At 38.3% G+C, this 21,307-nt stretch overlaps 1 protein-coding gene across 1 annotated transcript in view; it reads right to left on the reverse strand.

The window, feature by feature from the left end:
* LOC124544796 (protein still life, isoforms C/SIF type 2-like) overlaps positions 1 to 21,307 on the reverse strand; it is a 600,560-nt gene that overhangs the window by 66,289 nt on the left and 512,964 nt on the right. Inside the window, exons 10-12 of the mRNA XM_047123478.1 lie at positions 17,758 to 17,940; positions 15,961 to 16,155; positions 10,999 to 11,107 (exon numbers count right to left, since the gene is read on the reverse strand). Coding sequence (XP_046979434.1) covers positions 10,999 to 11,107; positions 15,961 to 16,155; positions 17,758 to 17,940 — 487 coding nt within the window. The remainder of the gene's footprint in view (positions 1 to 10,998; positions 11,108 to 15,960; positions 16,156 to 17,757; positions 17,941 to 21,307) is intronic.

Below are 21,307 nucleotides of genomic sequence, written 5' to 3' on the forward strand. Positions count from 1 at the left end.
CAAAAGCCAATAAACTTCACTGATGTATGTAACTCATATCTTCATAATGCGTCAGTGTGTGACACGCAGGAAAGAAACACAGCTGCCGCATACTGACTGCAAGTAATGACAGCAAATGAGAGTAACTGTTTCTTTTTGAAAGGTAAGTTTATTCTTACATAACTGGAAAGTAATTACAAGAAAGGGGAAAGGTATATTAAGGTGCCAGTCACAGTAAACACCATACAGTAAAGTTCAGTATAATGAAATGAACTGAATACAATAATCAAATGGTCAGATATAAAGAGACATATTGTAAAGAGAAACATTTTCTTTTTTTAAAATTTTACACACTGAAAAGAGGAAAAGAAGACAGTTTAAGAACCCTTCCCCATATTTTCAAGAAGTGATTCACTGAAAGCAGGGAATCTTAAAATTGGTGTTTTGACTGCAGCCCAAATCCAAAATCAATTTAGTACTACACAGCAGTATACTGTGAAAACAACATTTGACGAGTGGCTTGGGCCAGAAGTGGAATAGTATACATATGCAACATTAAAAAAGTGAGTTTGTGGGAAGATTATTTTTCAATGAACTTGATGTGTGGTTTACACTGTCATCTGCTTCACCTGATCTGTTTATCACTTGTATTAGAGAAGCAAGTATAAGATTCATACCTGCATGCAACACTTTTTTCTTCAATATAAAGATGTGCAGCCTCTTGCATCTATTATTTTGTTTAAATCTGCTCACTCAAAAATTACTATATTCACAAATAATTCTGCATCTAGACATCTTGTTGCACTTTAAGTATTGTAATCTATTATAAGGAAATGTGGGAGGCACAAACTGAAGAGGTAGCCTAAGGGTTGACTACAGTAAACTGGTTCAAATAGATGAAGGTTGCAATAGTTGTGCAGAGATGAAGAAGCCTGCACAGGATACACTACGTTGGAGAGCTGCATGAAACCAGTATTCTATTTGTACTTGAGACCCCAGCAACAACCAGAACAACAAGATATCTATGTGTTCTTATATACAATTCAGAATGGTGCCTTATTTTCTTGTGCTAATGTGTATGAAAAGTTCCCAGTAGGAATCAAGCAGAAAACTGAAAATCTCCAGATATTAAAAAACAAAGTCAAAGAATTCCTCATTACCCACTTCTTCTATACTTCATCAGATCTACAAGAGCCATCCAAAAAGTAAAGAACATTTTGCCATACCAAGATATTCTTAAATAATAACACAGAAACTGAATATAAACATCCTGGCACACATTTTGTCATTTTTCCATACAGTCACCTTTGACATTACAGAACTTGTACCCTGGGACCAGTTTGTGTATGCCCTCTTCATACCTCGTGGCTGCCAGGCTACTCAACCAGGTCACAACTGCATCCTTCAGGTGTTCGTCATTTGTGAAGGTTTACCATCAAGCTGTTCCTTCAGTTTTGGAAACAGAAAAAAATCTGACAGTGTCAGGTTCAGACTGCAGGTCTTATTTATACTTAATCTGCTCGACTACTGTGTATTTTCGAAAATACATTAAGCTCTCTTCCTTTATATTTGTTTTCAAAATTAACAGTCTTTTTTTCTATTATTTCTGTTATAATGTTTCAAATGTGCACGTCACTGTCTGCAGTGCAACATGTATTGTTTTCATGGCAGCAATGTCAGCCACTGGGCTGATCAGTCTAATGTTCCTAGCAAGGCACACGTGGCAAAGACTGGAACAGTTTATTTTATTTTTGTCTTGAGCATAGCTGCTCTAAATTCAGACCACTGCTTTTTTGCAACCTAATTTTATGTAAGTAACCTTTGTAATTCATGATAATTGTCATCATGGTTAATGTGTTTGTTCTCAGGCTAAATTTTCTATGTATTATTTTATAGGATTTATGAAGATTTCATTATGATGAAGACATCCTTACTAAGAGTCGAAACATAGGTCAATGTACCAAACAGTAATCTGCAACCAGTTGGCTGTATAATCCTATGTTGCATTAGTTAACTTCATAGTGTGATAATAATTTTATTTCCTTTATTTAAACAAGGGATGGATTTATAGAATAAGTATGCTAAATTAAAATTCTTGTGAAGTTAAGAAGAAATTTCTTGTGAAATTAACAAGAAATTTAATTTAGCATAATTCTTCTATAAAACCATCCCTTTTTTAAATAAAGTAAATAAAATTATTATCACACTATGGAGATTTATATTCCCTAGTGTAGGAATAAAAGTATTTCTGGGGAAATAGGGCAATAAATGAAAATGTTTTTATAAAGCATAAGTATTGCAATCTCTGAAGTTAGTAACAGATGATCCGCATGGTCCTCTGCAAATTACTCAGTGTACACACTTGTTGATGATGTCCATATCCCAAAAAAACTTTGTTAAATTAATGACACTCATATTACAGTACAGGACACAAAAATACACTCCTGGAAATTGAAATAAGAACACCGTGAATTCATTGTCCCAGGAAGGGGAAACATTATTGACACATTCCTGGGGTCAGATACATCACATGATCACACTGACAGAACCACAGGCACATAGACACAGGCAACAGAGCATGCACAATGTCGGCACTAGTACAGTGTATATCCACCTTTCGCAGCAATGCAGGCTGCTATTCTCCCATGGAGTCGATCGTAGAGATGCTGGATGTAGTCCTGTGGAACGGCTTGCCATGCCATTTCCACCTGGTGCCTCAGTTGGACCAGTGTTCGTGCTGGACGTGCAGACCACGTGAGACGACGCTTCATCCAGTCCCAAACATGCTCAATGGGGGACAGATCCGGAGATCTTGCTGGCCAGGGTAGTTGACTTACACCTTCTAGAGCACATTGGGTGGCACGGGATACATGCGGACGTGCATTGTCCTGTTGGAACAGCAAGTTCCCTTGCCGGTCTAGGAATGGTAGAACGATGGGTTCGATGACGGTTTGGATGTACCGTGCACTATTCAGTGTCCCCTCGACGATCACCAGTGGTGTACAGCCAGTGTAGGAGATCGCTCCCCACACCATGATGCCGGGTGTTGGCCCTGTGTGCCTCGGTCATATGCAGTCCTGATTGTGGCGCTCACCTGAATGGCGCCAAACACGCATACGACCATCATTGGCACCAAGGTAGAAGCGACTCTCATCGCTGAAGACGACACGTCTCCATTCGTCCCTCCATTCACGCCTGTCGCGACACCACTGGAGGCGGGCTGCACGATGTTGGGGCGTGAGCGGAAGACGGCCTAACGGTGTGCGGGACCGTAGCCCAGCTTCATGGAGACGGTTGCGAATGGTCCTAGCCGATACCCCAGGAGCAACAGTGTCCCTAATTTGCTGGGAAGTGGCGGTGCGGTCCCCTACGGCACTGCGTAGGATCCTACGGTCTTGGCGTGCATCCGTGCGTCGCTGCGGTCCGGTCCCAGGTCGACGGGCACGTGCACCTTCCGCCGACCACTGCCGACAACATCGATGTACTGTGGAGACCTCACGCCCCACGTGTTGAGCAATTCGGTGGTACGTCCACCCGGCCTCCCGCATGCCCACTATACGCCCTCGCTCAAAGTCCGTCAACTGCACATACGGTTCACGTCCACGCTGTCGCGGCATGCTACCAGTGTTAAAGACTGCGATGGAGCTCCGTATGCCACGGCAAACTGGCTGACACTGACGGCGGCGGTGCACAAATGCTGCACAGCTAGCGCCATTCGACGGCCAACACCGCGGTTCCTGGTGTGTCCGCTGTGCCGTGTGTGTGATCATTGCTTGTACAGCCCTCTCGCAGTGTCCGGAGCAAGTATGGTGGGTCTGACACACCGGTGTCAATGTGTTCTTTTTTCCATTTCCAGGAGTGTAGTTTTAAAGAAGAGTAAACAGCCACAATGGAAGTACAGAAAGCCTTTGTACAAAGTAATCTGCCCATCTCCTTGTCCATAATGCAATAATACACTAATACAGTAGGCTAAAGGTGAGAAAATAACATGAAAGATTTTCTTAATTTTCGGATTTAATCATTATGAGTGGAAAAATGTATCTGCAATTAAAACATGTTGCAACTGAAACTGATATAAAAATACAGTAGAGTCTCTATAATCCGACTGAGCGAGGTGGCGCTGTGGATAGCACATTGGACACGCATTCGGGAGGACGACGGTTCAATCCCATGTCTGGCCATCCTGATTCAGGTTTTCCATGATTTCCCTAAATCGCTTCAGGCAAATGGCGGAATGGTTCCTTTGATAGGGCATGGCCAATTTCCTTCTCCATCCTTCCCTAATCCAATGAGACCAATGACCTCGCTGTTTGGTCTCTTTCCCCAAATCAACCCAACCTTATAATCCAACATTTCACCAGTCCGACACATCCAGTAATCCAACACAAGGAGCCAAGATCACGTGACATGAACACTTCGAGTGAATAGCTTAGTAAACAATACATTGTCAGCCACCAGTTGTTGATTAGTATATACATTGTGCAATCGAATTAGTATCCTCTTTTAACTTGACTGTGATAGTGTTAGTGAGTGTTGCATATCTTTCCTATTAACAGAAGACACACATGGTTTCTTCAGGAATGTAGTAAACACACTCCAATTTCAAGAGATCTTATCAAAGAGAAAATGAGATTTTTTTTTATAAAGGAATTATGAAAAAGTGTGATTCCTACACAAGTTTTAAAAGAAGATTTGGGGTCCACTTGCCAACCATAACAGGAGAAAAATCTCTTGTGACTTCAAAGCTGTTGTAGAGCTGTATAAAACAAAAATTCAAGGAAATTTTAGAAGAATTAAATCTTTGTTCTGAAGAGGTTCATAACACAGATGAAAGCGGATTGTTCTGGAGACTTTTGTCCAACAAAACATTTGTCCACAAAGCAAAAGCAAGTGCTCTTGGCAGAAAAATATCTAAAGATAGGCACACATTTATGCAATGCTCTAATGCTAGTGGAACGCAGAAACTTGAGCTGTCATAGGAAAATCAAAAAAATTCTTGGGCTATCAAAAATCCAACACATCTAACAGTCAAACATAAACATGAAAAGAAAGCTCAGATGACACGGGAATTGTTCAGTGAGTGGTTTCATGAGGAGTTCATGCTACCAGTCAAAAAGTTCTACAAGAGGCAAAGTTTGTCTCAGACAGCTCTGTTGGTGTTCAATAACTGCCCTGTACATCCAGATGAAGATGAACTTAAATCCAAAGATGGTATGATCAAGGTGACATTTCTCCCCGCCCCCCCGCCCCATCCCCCAAGATGTAACCTCTTTGCTACAATCTACGAATAAGAATATTGTCCAGGCTGTTACGGTTCATTACGAAAAAAGCTTTCTGTACAGTGTAATTAGCAGAGAGAAAAGTATTATTCAATGATTAAAAGAAACAAATGTTAAAGCGTTGTTTACAGCCTTGCTTGTGCTTAGGAAAGTGTTTCAACTAAAGTGTTGGTATCTGCTTGGGGCAAACTGTGGCCAAATCTGCCTTTACTAAATGAGTACAAAAGACGATTTAAAGAAGGTAAAGGGATTGAGGAAGATGCTGAACCTATTAAAAATGAGGAACTCGTGCAGCTCCAGGAGACAATTGACGATATCTGTTCAAATAAATCTGAAACACTGTCTTTTAGACATGTAAATGACTGGTTATTCAGAAATGGAAATTGTCAGCTGATGAGTGATAATGAGATTATCCAACATATGACAATGAACAACAATCGGAAACTTTGCCAGTACACACCATATAACATTGTGATGCTGGTAGGGTATTCAATGCATGCATCATATGGGCTAAGGAGAATGACATAGAAACAGTTTTAAGGAGGCTGAAAGAGAAAGCTTTAAAAATCATTTTGATCTTAAAAACGAACAATGGTTGATGACTATATATCACAGAAGCCAATTGATGAAGATGAACATAAAAATGATAACTACATTAAAAATTAAATTGTTTCTGTTTTTCAATCAATATATTTTTTTTCTCCCTAAGGTAAGTCTTTCCGCTCCCGGGATTGGAATGACTCCTTACCCTCTCCCTTAAAACCCACATCCTTTCGTCTTTCCCTCTCCGTCCCTCTTTCCTGATGAGGCAACAGTTTGTTGCGAAAGCTTGAATTTTGTGTGTATGTATGTGTTTGTTTGTTTGATTTTCTATCGACCTGCCAGCGCTTTCGTATGGTACGTCACATCATCTTTGTTTTTAAATATATCAATCAATATATTTGTTGATATAAATATGTACATAAGGTATTGTTTTTGTATGTAAAGAGTTTTACAAAGGATTTTTGTTTTGTTTTGTGAGTCAATTAAATGTTTAAATATATATATAAAAAAAAACCAGCATTTTTCACTGAAAACCCGGCAATCTGACGATTTCTTTCATCTGACATTTCCCAGTCCCATATATGTCAGACTACAGAGACTCTACTGTAGACTTAATCAGAAAATTGTCATGAAAATGTTACACGCAAAAATATTGCTAAATTAGACCAATGGCGGTTACATATTGGGGGAGTGCGGGGAGCATGCCCCCCCTTGTGGGGCCACCCACATTGTCACCTGCGCCGCCCCGCCAGTCAGCCCGCACGCTAATCATTTGTTTCTTTCGTCAGTCGACTTGACTGAATCAAGTTATCGAGTAATTGTACTTTCCTATGTAGCATGCGTATACGCATAATTGTATTTTGTACGTTTCTGTCTAGCACGAAGACAGCTAGCACATACCTAAAAGAAAAGTCGCGGGCATTCTAGTGATCTCGATACATTATTCTGTCTGGCATTTGTTCAAGAAAAGTCATGAATATTCTACTGTTTTCTTGTACAGAGAACCTTCAATATGTAGCGTTGTAAATATGGACTACTCGTTGAATGGGAAGGTAGTTTACATTCAGAAGCAGAAATATTAAGACAGAAGAATGAATAAGTAAAAAGTCCTAGTTGTAGCAAAAGCAAGTGGGAAGATTGGTCAAGAGTGAGAGTGATCAGTTGATTGTAAAGTATTAATAATAGTAATTCATAGCAATTTCTCAGTAAAAATATTGTTATGAGACTCATAACAAAATTTTGACTCATAACAAAATTTTTACTAATAACATAACAATAGTTTCCCATACCTAATTTGTAATATGAGTTAGGTTTGGGAAACTATTGATGAGTATACCTCTACCTCAGGTAACAGTGACTTTTGAGAAGATCCCTAAAACTGCATTGTTACTATTTAGGCCATCTATCAAATGCACTAAAAAGGAACAGAATCAACAATAAAAGTTCTATACACATAAATTGCCTGATGATGTCATCATTGTAACCTTGCCCTTATATTATACATGGTAAGGTGTATATTGGCTTGTTGCTTTCACAGTAGGTATTTGTTCACACTCCATAAAAGTCTGGAAGTGAACATTCTGGCAGTGAATGTTCTCGAAACAACAGAGCCACATATATAGTCAGTTTGAAAGCTACAATTGTCGCGATAACTTGAAAGTGTTAAAAAGTGAACAACTCTGATTATTGGCTGTCACCAAGGACTTCAGTTAGTGTTGTGCTTAGTGATATTAGAAATAAGCAGAGTGTAATGTGTGTGTTTCAGTGCTAAGTGTACCAGTGTTGCATTTTTCAGTGAATAAAGTGTTTATTCGAGGATAATGGCATCTAATTTACCTATTTCACAAAAATATATTAAAATGGATCATTATGTAATAAGGAAAAGAAAAGTGGAAACATCTGAAGAGTCCAGTCACTATTCAGCCACAAAAACACCACCAGATGTACATGCAGAGCCCAGCACTTTGTCGAAACTTCCACAACAAAGTTCATTGACTGGTTCCTTTAATCCCATGGATATTGGCAATTATTTGGATATATTAGTGTCAGGAAATATTAGTGATGATATAAAATACAAGATGCTCACAGCTCCAATGAAACCTGAAAAAGGTTATATCTTTCCTACTTCTGAGCACAACAAGGGGGACGGGTTGAATGCAGATAAGTGCATGCTAATCACTTTGAACAGTATCCATGACTGATGTTCTCACAAGTTAAAAAGGGACTTCTTTGCATTAACTGTTCAATTTTTGTGAATAATAAAATGGTTGGAGGAAAGAATTCCATTATTGCCAAGAAATACCACTAACAAAGTTTGCCAAGCTTACTGGTAAAGATGGTGACCTTAAGACCCACTTTCAGCTCAAGTACCGCATTGAAGTGTCAACGGATTCAAAATTATAGTTGGCAATACAAGAGAACAGTGAACTTGAGGTCATAAATCAATTGTCAAGACAGAGAATGGTAAGCATTAGGGAATACAGAGACTGGATAGTACCTATAGTAAAAGCAACCATATTTCATGGCAAGCAAAATATTCCTCTGCAGGGGCATAGAGATGATGGGAGTCTATTAGAAAATGAAAGTGATCGTGAAAGTGTAGTGAGCAATGAGGAAAACTTTAGAGCTCTTCTAAGATTCAGAAATGTTGCTGGGGACTTGCAACTAAAACATCACATTGAGACCACTAAAGCAAACGCCACTTACATAAGTAAAACAACATGTAACAAACTTATTTCATGCTGTGTAACAGTGATGTTGTTGAGAATACTGGAGGAAATCAAAGACTCTCATTATTACAGCATAATCTTCGATGAGACTACGGACATAGCGCACATCATTCAGCTGAGTTTAGCTGCACGATATGTTGATGGTGATGGCAAATTACACAAAGATTTTTGGGTTTAGTTGACATACATAAAGTCAATGACTTTAGTGGAAACGTAGATGATGACCCTCAAGAGAGTCAAGATGGAGAGCGTAGCATTACTGGTGAAGTATTAGGTACTACAATTCTAAGGAGAATGGATAGCCTTTCTCTGTCACTGAAGAACTGTGTGGGTGTAGGCTGTGATGGTTGCTCGGTTAAGTCAGGAGCTGTGGCTACAACAAAAAAGAAAGCTACCAATGCGCAAATAGCACCATGTTGAAGTCATCAGCTCAACCTCACTGTCTCTCATAGTTGTAAAATTAAAAGTGTGGGAAACTCACTTGGTACTATTGAAGAAGCAGTATCGTTCTTTACAGCATCTAGCAAGTGGTTTGCAACATTGAAGAGTCACTTAAAACACTTGCTGCAGTCACAATGTCAAACGAGATGGGTTGAGCGACATGATGCTATTATTCAATTCGCAGCTGATCTCAGAACAGTTTGCAAAGTTCTTAAAGAAATACAGTGTTGGAGGGATAGAACAATGGCTGCCAAAGCCGATATTCTCCTTCGATCTCTCTCTAATTGCAAGTTTATTATCACTCTGTTTACACTGAGTGACATTATGGGCATAACATATCCATTCAGCAAAATCTTACAGGACCCTAGCTTGGTCATCGCGATGGCAAAAGCAAATCTAGATTTGATGCTCAAGGTGTATGACAGCATGAGAGCTAATGTTGACAGCCAATTTGCCCGTATTGTTTAAGAGGTGAAGGCAGTTATGGAGGAGTTAGATATGGAGATCAGTGCTCCTCGTCTTACAGGTAGACAAAGACACAGGGAAAACTGTGATCATAATGATGATGGTATGACATATTGGAAAAGAACTGTTTTTGTTCCAACACTGGACCATGTTACAACTGACATGAGAGAACTTTTTGCTGAAGAAAATATTTATCATTTAAAATTCAACATACTTTTGACCTCACAACTACTGAAACATGAAGGTAATGATCTGGAACATAAATTGAATCAGTGCTTAACTGAACTATCGTTTTTGAATAAGAATCACTCTTTGCATTTAAAAAGAGACTAATGGGAGAGGTTTTTCAATACAAGCAAATGAGCATAAATGCCCTTAATGATCGTGATTCTGTTATGCATGCATTGCCTGTTTGTCCTAGATCTGACTATCCTACTTTGTGCACACTGTACAAAATATTTGCTTGTCTACCTTCATCTATTGGTACAGTAGAAAGAAGTTTTTCAACATTGTGGTGTACAAACACATGGCAGAGGTCAACAATGAAGGAGGATTGACTTAATGGCTTAGCTCTGTTGAACACTCACCCTGAAATTGACTGTCCTATTGACAATGTAATTAACCAATTTGCCAGGAAGACTAGGTGCATAGACTTCATCATTTAAGGAAGAGTACCACAATTGTAACATTTTTATATCATAAGATGGCATTGTCTGGTGTATGTGTGTAATAAGTTTAAATAAAACTTTCTTATACTTTGCTTGTGACTTGATTATTTTTTATTATGGCAAAAGTAAAGGTAGCTCAAGATATTGTTAGCAACCCCTCCTTGAGGTTTTCCTGTGTATGCCACTGATTAGGTCACATATTAGTTTTTTCTTACATTAGTTTTATGCAGTTAAAATTATATGTTTAATAAGGCTAGGATATTTAATAATATTAAAAATATTATTATGTGGATTGAAAGAAAAGGATGAAATAACAGTAACAAAATTCAGCAGCATCTTTAAACTAATTATCTGTTAGAAATTATACTGTAAAATAACCATGTCTTATTTTGTGTTCTGCATCTATGAATGTTCTCCTACCTGTGAGTGAGTGTGTGTGTGTGTGTGTGTGTGTGTGTGTGGGCGCACGCGCGTGCGCGCTTGTGTGCGCGTCTGCACACAAGTTATTTATTTTGCATACTGTATGATGATTCAGAAAACTGATTTACTTTTAATGAGACAAATGAATAGAGAATAAAAAACAAAGAGTTGCTCTTGATTTGTGAATAATACATTCACAACTTGACTTTGCGATTCCTTGATTTAACATGAGCACAACATGCAAAAATCTGAAAGAAAAAAATTCATTGGTAGTTACTTTGTATGACTAGTGTATAGATATAAAATAAAACTAAAAATTTCTCAAATGACTTTCTATTGACACATGAAACAATACACACACACGCACACACACACACACACACACACACACACACACACACACACATATTTCCCTAACCTCAAAACTCTACATATTTTATCATTTAATACAATTGTGTCTACTGAATTACTTACTAGGGTGTAGTACTTTTTGTGCCTTTGAATGACTTGCACAGAAGGAGCTGTAGAGCTTGAAGTGATTTACGTATAATAGGAATGCATTTCCAATAGAGAAAAGAACATTCTGAAACAGAAAAAAAGATATTATCAGAAAAAATATATTCATACATTAATGAATCTTTGAGATCCACAAAAAGATTATTTGACATGGAGACAATGTGCCGACTGGACTATCACAGAAGTTAATACACAAAAACATGCAACATCAAGAGCACATCAGTATGACAGCACTTAGTGTAATAGCAACAATTCCTGTGGGCACATGTCTTAAATGCAGTGGTCCTGAGTGAGTGTGTGTGTGTGTGTGTGTGTGTGTGTGTGTGTGTGTGTGTGTGTGTGTGTGTGCATTCGGTTTACAGTATATGAGTTATAGAGAAGTAAAATGCTTCAGTGAATACTTTTGTACAAAATTATGTGTAGTGAGGAGAGCAAGCAGTTTAATGCTCCAAGTACCATCATTTCAGAACTGGAGAGAAGATCTAGGGAGGAGGAAACATTCAACAGCTGATGGGCAAAGGTTCATAAGAAGGCAATTGAAACAAAGGTACATTTCAATCTAATCAATCAAAATAAAGAAGTTTCCTCAGTATTCCAAGACAGCTGACTTTGAAGGCTATTATATACATTATGTTGTAGTATATTTGGTGGCAGTAGAGAGTGGTTGAAATGTAACTAGGTGGAGTAGTTAAACTATTTTTCAAAATTTTATTATTAAGTACATTATGTTGTTATAATAAGTAGTGTAGACAAGTCATTCAAAATTTACAGTGTGTGAAAACCAAGTCCAGTGTCAAAATTCAACCCCACTAATAATTGTTTGTTTGAGGACCGACATACCTTATTTGCAAGCTGTCATTCCCACCTTTCTAACGATCGTATTATCTTATGAAAACTGTGTAATTCAAAACTTATCTTTATTCAAAATTGTGAGTTTTTAGAATCTTAAACGTAATCCTTTCAAAATTTCAGTGTTATTGTCATGTCCTACATTTTCTGTTTCTTAAAATGTACATTTCTCCTTGAATAATACATTAGATTATAAGACGTTTCAATCAAAAAATTAGAATTCTCAAATTTCTTCCTCATAAAATGGAACAATTATTTATTTGCACCAATTAATGGAAATTCAGCTGACTGTCTAAAAAAATAATGCCTTTGCCTAACATGAATCTATATTCTATATTTTTGCTGCCTTTCATTTTAATATCTAAAATGTAAAAGTTTTATATGTAACAGTACACATGTAATTTTCTGTTTAAATCAGTCAGCTGGCCATAAATCTTAAAAAAATGCACATACAATGACAAAGAAAGTAATTATTATGTTACTTATTAGTCAGGTTGCTCAATTAGTCAGTCAACACCCAGAATTAAGAACGTAAAATTCTGTGTCAATCTCCATATTTTCAAGTGATCTTGTGCTATGTGATTACTGATTATTGGCACATGTAAGTAAGTTTAATAATCTGTTAAGTGAAGTATATGAAAACTAATCAACTGCTGATCATCATTGTGAGACACAATATTAATAAACATATAAAAAAGGTATAGTCTGTGGCATGAGCCCATGACCAGCCTACTGTCCATATTGCACATAGAGTGGCATGCCTCCCACCCTGGCCTCATTTCACCTGTGGGAAAGATACCCGGTTTTGATTTTGATGTGAGGCTGGGTGGATCTGTGGCCACACTGGAGGGACTGGAACAAAAAAAAGCCCATCCCCATCAGGGATTGAACCTGGGACCTCCAGGACTGGAGTCTAGTGCTAAGACATATCTGACTTTGATTTTATAAAATTAATCTTTATTCATATACAGTTGTTTGACTCTAGTAACCTTCAAAGTAGCCCCATTCAGTTTCTGCACATCTCTCCCAATGCTGCTGCTACTGCTGGAAGTATCACTGGAAATCCTCTTTGGGTGTGGTGCACATCTGCTCTGTCAAATGCCTTCCCTGTTATGAAATGTGGTCTTTTTCAGTCTTTTTATAGTTAAGGGAAAAGCTAGAAGTCACTTGGTGCTAGGCTAGGAGAGAGAGCAGGTTGACAAATGGAATAAGGAGGCTGACAAACCACAGCTGTGTTGTTTTGATCAAAAAACCCTGAATTAATTGAGAATGATGAGCAGGTGTGTTATTGTGGTACAGATGCCAACTGTCCACTGGCCAAAAGTCCAGCAGTTTGCATCTCACTGCTTTAAAAAGGCAATGCAGGACCTCTTGGTACTACTCATTACTGATGTTAATACCTTTTGGGGTGTGATCATGATGGACTACACCACTGAAATCAAAGAAAGACAGTCAGCATTACTTTCATATTGCTGTGGCTCTGTCCAGGACTCTTCACTAGTGATCACTATGTTAAGAAATTTGACATTACTGTTTACAGTATCCAGCATGTCCTCTGCAATCTCCAAACAAAGGTGCTCTGCTCAGTTGTTAGCAGCTTTGGTGCAAATTTTGCTGGAATCTTCATGAGATACAAATGTTCTGCTAAAATGGAATTAATGGATTCAGAACTAACTTTAACCTTGTCAGCAAGTTCTATGATTGGATTCATCTACCCTGCATCACCAGGGTCCTTACATGATCATTAACAACCTTATTTGTGGATGCTGAGGGCCTACCTGAATGTGCTTCACTCTTAACTGATGAATGGCCACCTCTGAAGCTGTTGTACCACTCCTTTATCTATGTGGTACCCATTGCTTTATCCCCAAACAGTTGTTGAATCTTGCAAACTGTTTCAACTTGAGCATCACCAATTTACAACAAAATGTGATGCAATAACATTGTTCCACTATTTCTGTCATTTTGCCCACAACACAAAATCTGATGACTACCAGTTATACATGTTCACTTGTCAACACCTAGCAAGCTAGTGACTATTTCCACAGTCATGGAAAAAATCAGGCTATACACTATGTATGCCTATAAACTTAGAGAGCGTGTGCACGCTGATACCACTGTTGATTTCAACAAGGGGAAGAACCAGATGGCCAGGGTTGTGAAGCACACACTAAAATCAACAATCTTATGTTCAGTTGCATTTTGTACAACAGAATGATCCATTTCACTCTTGACCACAATTTGACTGTGGCCATTCATCCTGGCGCACAGCTAGTTGGTAGTCATACCAAATTAAAAAGTTGTGCAATGATTGTAGCAAGCTGGTATTACATTTGTATGACTACCAACCAGCTGTCCACAAGGGTGAATGGCCGATGCCAAACTGTGACCAAGAGCAAAGTAGAACACCCTGTATCACAAAATACAGCTGAATGTAATATGTCTGATTTTAACGGCTGCTTCACAACCCAAGCCATTCATATCTTCTCTTCCACAACCAGCTTTTCTGAACTGCACAGGTGGGAGTTATCCTTACAACACACTCTCCACTCCTGAAATTATTCCACCCTCAACCTACGATAACCTATTGTCCCTACAGCCTCTACCCAACAGTTTCTGCACCCTCTGTCCTATAATATCCTCCCAATTACCATCTCATCACCACTCTCTGCCAATGCACCGATTGGTCTTTTCCCCTCCCTGCTTCTCTTCCACTCAACCTCCCCCCCCCCCCCCCTACCCCACACACCCACAGCCTTCTGATGCTGTCCCTGGCAGCCTTGTCCTGACATCTTTTAGTCCCTGCATGCTGTGCAAGATGGAGATCTTCTACCCCCCCCCACCCCCTCTCCTTCCCTGCCCCACTCCAGATTGCTGATTTTATTCACTGCACCAATTGCAGTTTGACTGAAGTGGCCAGAGATAGCAGTCATGTGTGCATGAGGTACACCTGCTTGTGTGATCTATGTGTGTTTTCTCTTCTTTTCTGAAGGAAAATTTGGCCAAAAGCTTAGTGTTTAAGAGTATTTTCACTGTGCCTATTTTCATCTCAGTGTTCACCTTTATGATGAGTAGCACAATTTTCCACTGATTCATTTATATTACTTCATGTGAAACAATTTAAATTTAGTCATTTACTTTCTTGCCAACATTGTTTTATTTTTACATTTACATGTAGCAACAAAATCAGTATCCTGTACAGAAATTTAAAGTTGAAAGAGAATCTCAAAACTCCTGTTCTGCCCTATGCATAAGAAAGTATATTTCACTATGTAAAAATACAAAAGTACATTTCACTATGTAAAAAAATATAAGTAATTGATCAAGAAAATATATAAAATACCGTTTGATGGTGATAAAATATCACCAAGGTACAGCTATGCAAAATTCAAAAGTTGCGTGTGTATGATAAGTATTAGTGAGCGATATCTGAAATGCAAATAGTATTCATCAAACTTTTTTTAATGGCTTGCAGAGGGACAGAGGAATGTTAGTAGAGAAAACCTTTGTGGAGAACATTACTGTCAAAGGGAGGAGAGAACTGTAGGGGCAACAAACCGCAAGAACAATACACAGTACTACAACTACAGGTGTATGAAAGTAAAATAATTCTCAGAGATAACTAATGCTTAATGTTTCGTGAATGTGCCCTTTTGACATGTTCATTTTGAATAAAAGTATTCACTGTGATAAAAACCATATCAGTTATCAAAGCAGCATTCTGTGACACAGATAATTATTTTCCTTCCTTCACTTCACATGTCAATGAATAATCTCTGAAGAGGCAAACACAGCCCCCACTATAAGCACAGAACTGTTTCATTCCACATTTTAAAACAAACAACTTAGACAGCATAATATAATATTCACAATCCACTGTAGTGGCTGCTACAGCACTACTCACAGTACTGTTATTATTAGATCAAGACACTGTTTGTAGCTAGAAACTATAGACCAGTGGTTTGAAGCATTCTGATTACAATCCATTTTCAAAGATTTATGATTACAGAAGTATAATCATATTTGAAGCATGTAATATGCTAGAAATGAGAAATCTTGTGTTATACGCACTTTGAATTGGCTAGGATGCTCAAACTTGTTGAAATCAGGTTCCATTTCTAGAGCTTCATCCAGGTTCTGAAGAAATTGTCTTTGGAATGCTACAATTTCTTGGATGTTTCCAAAAAGTGCATTAATTTCTGCATTCGATAAAAATGTTTCTTTCTTCAGTGGTTCTAAATAATTCTCCAATAGATTATTCAGGTGCTGAAACAAATTCAGTCATTACACATTACTGTTAGTAGTATGGGACCACACAATTAATCATTACATTTTGTGCAATGTATCTCAATATGAACCCACACATCTTTGATATTACAGATGTGACACGTACTTGCAACATGACAAAGTCAGCAGTCAAAGCGAAACATGAGTTTCTACAGTATTAACAGTGCTGACATGGTGTCTCTAAACCAAGACCTGATAGTCACTAAGTTAAAGTTTTATCAAAAAATAGTTATATTATTTTCTTGGAATGAGGAGGAAGTGGCACCTAAAATACTATGACAGCTATTACAGCACCATACAATGTGACACATTGCACACAGTGTAAAAGTGAAGTAAGTTTGGCACAGTACAACAGCAAAGAGAATGGATAATTATAAAGAAATTAAGCACATATTAGATAATGTGGCTTTGTTAAGCAAATCCCAAAATTTACAAAATATTAAACATGTTCTTTTCACATCTACAAAGGACAATAAATGCTAAGAAAATACTTGTCATTGTGATCACAAAACTTCTGCTAGTGACATTAAAGCTCAGCCACTCATGGGTAGCATGGCAATTAACTTTTACAGCCAGCTATAATGTGGTGAAAGGACTGGTGGGAAGGGACAGTAGCAACAGAGTATGAATTATTTGGTCACAACTTTACTACAAGAAACATGTTCACATGTAATATCTAACCAGGTCTGATTACCATTGCTGAGTGTTCCACAGAAATGGAAGTAATTTTGGGCATGCCCCATAGAATTGTGATAGAACAATTACTGTTCATTTTTTATATAAATGACTTACAATTACTGGTTATCATTAGTTATCATTTAAGGATTTTCAAAGATGAGGAAGTTATCTATGATCTATGAGGATGTGCTACACAGAGGATGTGCCCCCAACTGCTGTTCACAGTGCAGTGCAGTGTAATGTAAGATTTATACCAACACTGCTATTAGCACACATTTCATAACATTGTCTTTCTTCTGCAAAGTATTTATCATTATAAAGCTATGTCATCTGGAAGTGTAATGCTTTTCTTCAATCTTTTACCACAATTTGAATTAGTATTGAGGTTACTATAAAGAAAAATTATTTATTTCGAGAGTTCTTTTTCTAATAATATTTGCTTCTTTCCTTGCAGTATACACCATACTAGTAGTGCTACATAACGTGATTAAGAGAGCAGCAACAGACAATTGTGACTACTGGATTAGACCAAAATATGACATAAGACAGAATTGTTTGTCGCATTCAGAAAGAAACACATCTGAATTTGACTGCAATGGTGTGGGATTCTGTGGAACATTAAATCAGGAACACTGAATGTGATTTCAAATTTAACATTCTGTGGCAGAGTCACAACAGTTAGTAAAGAATTGTCTTCAGGTTATGACTGGATGAAGATGAACACACACACACCACTTCTTATTTCTCCCTTTATCTTGTTTATTACTAAATGGTAAATGGCAAACATTAAAATATGCTTTACCCTTCAAAAATATTACTCAATTTATGTCCAACAGGTTTCACATTAATTTTTACTGCACATTTATATCAACATTCACTTTCACAAGAAAATCATGTACTTACCTTAACATAAGTGCGTTCGGTATCAATAAGTTCGAGAATAACTTTGCGAAGTTTTTCAGCATCAGTAAGTTGGCGGCTAGGTGTAAGCAGAGCTTGTGACTGGCTGCTTGTGACACTACCTGTAGGACTAGACTTACGAGTTTCTACAGGAGATCGGCAGAAGCCTGTCACTTGCTCTGCAGTCTGAAAATATATGCAAAAGTAAAAATACTTTAGTCCAATGTAGACATAAAATAATGAACAAAAAATATATTTTCAAATTGATAAGAATGCTGTATGTTATTAATGTCTGGGTTCCAATATGTAACAATACTTAAATAGAATAATTTCAAGACCTTTTATTGAATTTTGAGCTTTAAGAAGAATGTGTTTGTCATTAGAAATTGATCTGTTAATATTTCTTTTGGTGCTCTATTTTTAATTTCATTATAAGAAACTCATGGTTCTGCATGCAGTTTAATTTTTTGAGTGATGTAGCTTGCATAAAAGGTCTGTTCAAAAAATTCTGGAACATTTGTAATTTCACATGAAATGCAGTTGGCATCCCTGCACACGCCTTTGTTTAATGTGTAACTGCTGAAAGTTTCAATGTTGTATGTCTGTTAGTTATCATTCAGTGCTGTATTGAGTAGAACATTGTGTCGCACAGTTTTGCAAATTTTGAGGTGGCAGAGTAAGTGGAGCAACATATCTGCGTTGAATTTTGCGTAAAAATCAAGAAAACCTTTACAGAGACACACCAAATGATGCAGGAAGCCTATGGTGATGAATGATTAAGCTGTACTTGGTGTTACACATGGTTCATGTGGCTTAAAAACTGCCCCAACAGAAATTAAAGATGACCCTCATTCAGGATGCCCTTCAACATCTACGGATGACACTCATGTCAGGAACGTCAATGAAATCTTGCATGCCAATTGAAGACTGACTGAGAAATTGCAGATGAATGTAACATTTCTGTTGGATCATGTTATGAAATCCTGACACAGCATCTTGGAATGCATCATGTAGCATCACGTTGCCATCTCATGGCTCATGAGTCAGGACCAGAAAGGTTGGGGAAAGGTTCTCCAAGACCAAAAAGAGCTCATCAGGACAGGTCACATACCAATGATGATAGTTTTCTTTGACTTTGAAGGATTAGTTCATTGCGAATTTGTGCCACAGGGAGACACTGTTAATCAATTTGTGAAGAGCTTTTGGATCGTGCAAATGAGAATGAGATGTTCTTTAAGAGGGTCATAACTGGTGATGAGATGTGGGTCTATCATTATGAGATTATGATGTTGAGACCATGGTTAACTCTTCACAATGGGTTGGGAAAGGTTCTCCAAGACCAAAAAGAGCTCATCAGGACAGGTCAGACACCAATGATGATAGTTTTCTTTGACTTTGAAGGATTAGTTCATTGCGAATTTGTGCCACAGGGAGACACTGTTAATCAATGGTACTATCGAGATGTGTTGTGGTTGGCAAGGGAGCCAACACCGTTTTACTAAAGGAGGCCGAAAGGCACGTGTTTTAGCTCACGCAGGCTGGCATGAGGTCTGGAACAGGACAAGGAAATTAGAATTTAGAAAAACGGACATAGCTGGTGGAATACTTAACTTTAATCCATTAATGATGAACGTCGCTCTTGATGGTACATGATTCACAATATCAATAGTAACTGAATATGGCGCCTTGCTAGGTCATAGCAAAATGACGTAGCTGAAGGCTATGCTAAACTATCGTCTCGGCAAATGAGAGCGTATTTTGTCAGTGAACCATACAAATGGGGCGAGTGCTAGGAAGTCCCTCTAGACCTGCCGTGTGGCGGCGCTCGGTCTGCAATCACTGATAGTGGTGACACGCGGGTCCAACGTATACTAATGGACCGTGGCCGATTTAAAGGCTACTACCTAGCAAGTGTGGTGTCTGGCAGTGACACCACAACATGTTGCAATGTCAGCAAGGAAATGTGATACGGAAACAGCCTGAAATGGGGCAAGACAATTCATAGCTCTTGCATCATGATAATGCACCCATACATTCATCCCTGTTCGTGCACAACTATTGCATAAAAAATGAAATTACTGTGCTGCCTCATCCTCTGTACCCTCCAGATCTGGCCCCTGTGGACCTTTTCTTATTTCCAAACTAGAAAACTCCATTGAAAGGATGAAGGTTCACAATGATAGATGAGACAAAAAAATTGGCAGATGACACTTTGTGTGATTCAGCAAGAGATGTACCAAGACTGCTTCTGGAAGTGTAAAGGGCACTGGGAGTAGCGTATCTATTGTGTTGGAGAGTATTTTGAAGGAGGCCATGCACAATAAGTAAAACACAAGGGTTGGAACATTTTTTGGACAAAGTTTTAGAATTTTCTGAACAGACCTTGTTCACCTACTGTGGCTATAAATAATGACAGTCATTAAATTTGTCTCTAATGTCGGCAATGCTCATGGAAATTTATCAGTTGATTTATGACTTCTCTTTCTTTTGCCTTTGTCCCACATTGGCACACAGTCAGCATGGATTTGGCATGGCTAATTTAAAGGGTGGCCAGATGCCCTTCCTATTGCCACTCCATTGCCACCCATCCCCCCAGGGCATAATATGTGTACCACAATTGTCTGCATGCAGTTTTATTCATGTAAAAGAGAGCAAAAGTTTTCTAAATGTTTGTGTATCATGTAACTGAGGTGGGACTTGGGTACCAGCTGAGTATTCACCTAGTGGGATGTGGGAAACCACATGAAAGCCACATCTGGGCTGGTTGGTACACCAGTTCTCATCATTAATCTGTCCAGATCCGATCTGAGGTTGGCACCTCTCCATGTATGATATGTTTTATGACTGAATGGACTTCCAGGGGTGTGAGTGGATTTCACAAGCTATTTTCATAAATATGTGGCCGAGAAAGTAACCATGACCATTGCTATCATTCCTTAACTATTTATTTGTTTCACTGTATAACATTCCTTCACTTCTTGCCAGGAAGCCATTAGAATATCACCCACTGTCATTGTCCACATGTGAAATATGCTGTTTTGCTATGCAAAGTGATAATGCTCAGATCAGCTTAGGAATATTTACAGGTTGATATGAACCATTTTCCTGCACTACTGTACTTGTGAAAGTGTTTAGGGAAGGGCCACTATCCTTCCACAGACCTTCACAGTTCCTACACCATTGTGGGCCTTTTAGGCATGTCACTACACTTAGACACACTATAAGAACCAACTGTTGTTGTTGTTGTTGTTGTCTCCACTCAAAAGATTGGTTTGCTGTAGCTCTTCATGTGAGTCTATCCTCTCCATGGCTCTTTATCTCTGCATAACTACTGCATCCTACATACAGTTGATCCTACTTACTGTATTTGAGCCTTGGTCACCCTCTACAATGTTTGCCCTTCACACTTCTTTCCATTACCTAACTGAAGACTCTTTGCTCCCATCAACCTATAACCTAGCCTGGCACAAAGATAGTTCAATGCTCCATTCCACCTCATTCCACAGTGATTACTGATTAACTGATTTTGCGAGCTAAAGTAATCTCAATTTGG

This window comes from Schistocerca americana, chromosome 8 (genome assembly GCF_021461395.2).
Source record: "Schistocerca americana isolate TAMUIC-IGC-003095 chromosome 8, iqSchAmer2.1, whole genome shotgun sequence".
Lineage (NCBI taxonomy): Eukaryota > Metazoa > Arthropoda > Insecta > Orthoptera > Acrididae > Schistocerca > Schistocerca americana.